Below are 3,369 nucleotides of genomic sequence, written 5' to 3'. Positions count from 1 at the left end.
ACGAGCGCTTATATTTGAAACTCTATTCTCTTAACTTACATACGTATACGCATTGAAACGTATACGCAGATTTACGTATGAAATACTGCGAATGGTCCGAAGTATTCGTTTCTCGATTACGAGCACGTTTGCGAATAACTGTCAGTAGACAAACAATTTTACTCGTAAACATAAAATGAACGTTTTTAATAATTTCGCTGTTGCACATGTGGCCGATAATGCACATGCTCAACAAGCTGTCGCACGGCGAAATCGTCGTGCAAGACACATAGCAGCTGATGCATTTAATTTGGATGACAAAAAATTTTTAAAGTTATTTCGTTTAACAAAACCATTAGTGCGTTAAGAGATTTAATAACTAATAAGAGATTTAACACCATACATGAAGCAGAGGCAGCGAAGATCTATGTTGGATATTAAAACAAAAGTAAGTATAAATATAGAAATTTATGTACATAAATGGATAGAATTATATTACACGCATAAAAAAATAATTCTTTCTTCTCAGAACAATTTCTATTTCTCACAAAAAAATTAAATTGTTCTTAAAGATAGAGATATAATCTAGTATGGGCGTATATCGTATAATGAGAATATGACGCATGTCTATGCGCTAGATTTCGTCTCTATCTTCAAGAACAATTTTGTTTTTTCATTTGTGAAAAATACTATCACACAGTATTATATGTTAAAATATATATGTCCAATTATATAATATTATTATGATATATACATCTTAGTTTAATTTTTAATTCTGGTTTATAGGTATTGACAGCATTACATTTTTTTGCATATGGTAGTTATAGACGGAGAGCTGGCTACATGGGGTGCGACATGCCTCGGTGCATGAAATATTTTTCCTGAAAAAGGTTCGATTGCTGCCAGCAAAGCGAAAGCCCGACCGTCAGAAGGCGCGCTGGAATGCTGGAAGGTAAATGCGTGGGCGGACGATCAAACGTGTAAATTGTCCAACTAAAAAAACTGTCGATGTGCACGGCTGAAAATTTACATAGACATCGAAGATCATGAGAAAAAGCAGTAAAAAAATTGTCAGAAGGGTAAGTGGAAGCTAAAAGGTTGTCAGAAGCTGCCAAAGTTGCGAAAAATATCGGAAAATTTACATTTTAAAGAAAACTTCTGACAATTTGAATTTACACTGTTTACGTATAGAGCAAAGTATGTGCAAAGTGTCAGAAGTTAAAGTAGAAGAGATTATGAGAAAATCGGGTGCGAAGTGCAAGAGCGTATTTCGGCGCGCGGCGCAGCACCGATCGCTTTTCTTTTGATTTTCACACCGTACATATTTTAGAGCATTTCTGACAATTTATTTGATTAATCAAGGGGGACTTGAGAAACTATTATTAAAGTGTCAGAAGTCAATTAAGAAGAATTTATAAATTTAATTAACAATTTATTGTAACAATAGATAAAAGATAAAGGCTCTCTAGAAATAATCTGCATAAAAATCTTTCAATGTCTATTAGAGCCGACACAGGATTTAATGTGTAACAATCAATTTATTAATAATTAAAAATGTCATTAAAAATTTATTAATAAACACTAAAAATTATATCATTGTGACATAGGTAAACGTTTCGACCCTATTGTTTGGGTCCTCTTCAGTACCAAAAAAAAACCACAAAAAAAATTTGTATAAATAAATGTGTAGAGTAATTATGTAACAGCAAGATTGAAAGTTGCGAAGATTGTGTCCATTATAAATACATGACAAGAATTTGGCAGAATTGCTATGAAACGGAGAGCAAAATGTTAATAATAGAAAAAGATTAAAAACAATTTAAAGAGAGCATGTCATCGAATGAGTAAAAAATTGCGAGACTTACATGTCATGAATAAGGAAATGGGCTGACGTACGTTTCAGAGATGCATCCCGTCATTAATTGAATAATCACTACACAAATAATGAAATATAAAAATTTAAGAACGAATTAATGATAAATTATGTAAACGATTATTATATAAACGAAGAGAGCTTACATGACGATAGATTTGACCCGAACTTAACCATCAGAAGTCACAGTTAGTAATGAGAGATTTCAGAACAAAGTCAAACAGACGAGATACATTTCGTAAATACGTCAACAAAACAACACCGATAAATCGAATATTAAAGTAAAACCGGTAAAGGAGAGAAGTCGGCGCAAATAAACGTATAGTCAAAGCTATAAATAAGTTAAACGGATACATACAAAAACTTAAAAAACGTAACTGAGATTAATAAATAATATGAGTCAACGCAAGTAAATGTATAGTCAAAAATTAAGTAAATTAATAATAATTAAAAAATGTCAATAAGAATAAAATTAAGTGCAAAGGTCTGAAATTGAAAAACTCAAATAAAAGTACAATTAGAGTTATAAATAAATTAAACTGGTACATAACAAAAACTTAAAAAATATATAAATGAGATTAATACATAAGGTGAATCAACGCAAAAAGAACAAAATATTTTTTTACTTTTAATAATAATTTTTATAAACAGACATTTGTTGTACCAATGGGGTCTCCACTGTCCCCCATTGTGGCGGACATTGTCATGCAAGAACTAGAGACTCTTTCTCTAAACAAATTGTCAATTGCACCTTCTCTCTACATAAGATATGTTGATGATATTTTGTTAATTATCAAATCTCTTGATTATAAAGAAATCTTAGACACATTCAATTCTTACCATCCTCGTCTGAAATTCACTATGGAGGAGGATGGAGACTCCATAAACTTTCTTGATGTCACTCTAATGAAGGAAGGTAATCATATTATCAATGATTGGTACAGAAAACCGACGTTTTTAGGTCGGTTTTTCAATTACTATTCTTGCCATCCGCTATCTCAAAAAATTGGTACTATATTTGGTTTGATAGACAGAATAATTTTGCTATCCCACCCTAAATTCCATAAAAAAAATTTTGACTTTATTATTGATGTATTATTAAGGAACGGGTATCCTCTAAAACTAATTTTTACAACTATTAAAAAGAGACTATACAATAGATTTAAACAACTTAACTACCGAAATATTCCTTGTGATGATATTCCTTCTTCTGCTACTGCTCCTTCTTTTGAAAAATTTTTTATAAAAATTTTTTATAATCCCCTATATTCCGTCTATTTCAGAAAAAATTAAGAGTTTCTTTAGCAAAATTCCGGGTTTAATGTTTGCATACAGGGGTATTAAAAAATTGAACTCCTTTATTAGAGTACAGAAAGATAAGTTACCAACAATGTCTCAAGCGGAAGTGGTCTATAGATTAAATTGTAAAAACTGTGATGCCTCATATGTGGGCCAAACTGGGACATGTGTTGGCGTAAGAATGTCAGAACATAGAAACCATATCAACAGAAACACCA

General features: G+C 31.3%; 1 protein-coding gene across 1 annotated transcript in view; it reads left to right on the top strand.

Annotated features, from left to right (window-relative positions):
- Positions 1-382: 382 nt before the first annotated feature.
- The window catches only part of LOC108766992 (putative nuclease HARBI1), a 6,929-nt gene continuing 3,942 nt past the window's right edge, over positions 383-3,369 (top strand). Inside the window, 2 exon segments of the mRNA XM_018516609.1 lie at positions 383-427; positions 766-817. Coding sequence (XP_018372111.1) covers positions 383-427; positions 766-817 — 97 coding nt within the window.

This window comes from Trachymyrmex cornetzi, unplaced genomic scaffold (assembly GCF_001594075.2).
Source record: "Trachymyrmex cornetzi isolate Tcor2-1 unplaced genomic scaffold, Tcor1.1 scaffold644, whole genome shotgun sequence".
In the NCBI taxonomy this organism is placed as follows: domain Eukaryota; kingdom Metazoa; phylum Arthropoda; class Insecta; order Hymenoptera; family Formicidae; genus Trachymyrmex; species Trachymyrmex cornetzi.
The sequence above is the reverse complement of the archived record's forward strand: the minus strand, read 5'-3'. Positions and strand labels throughout refer to the sequence as shown.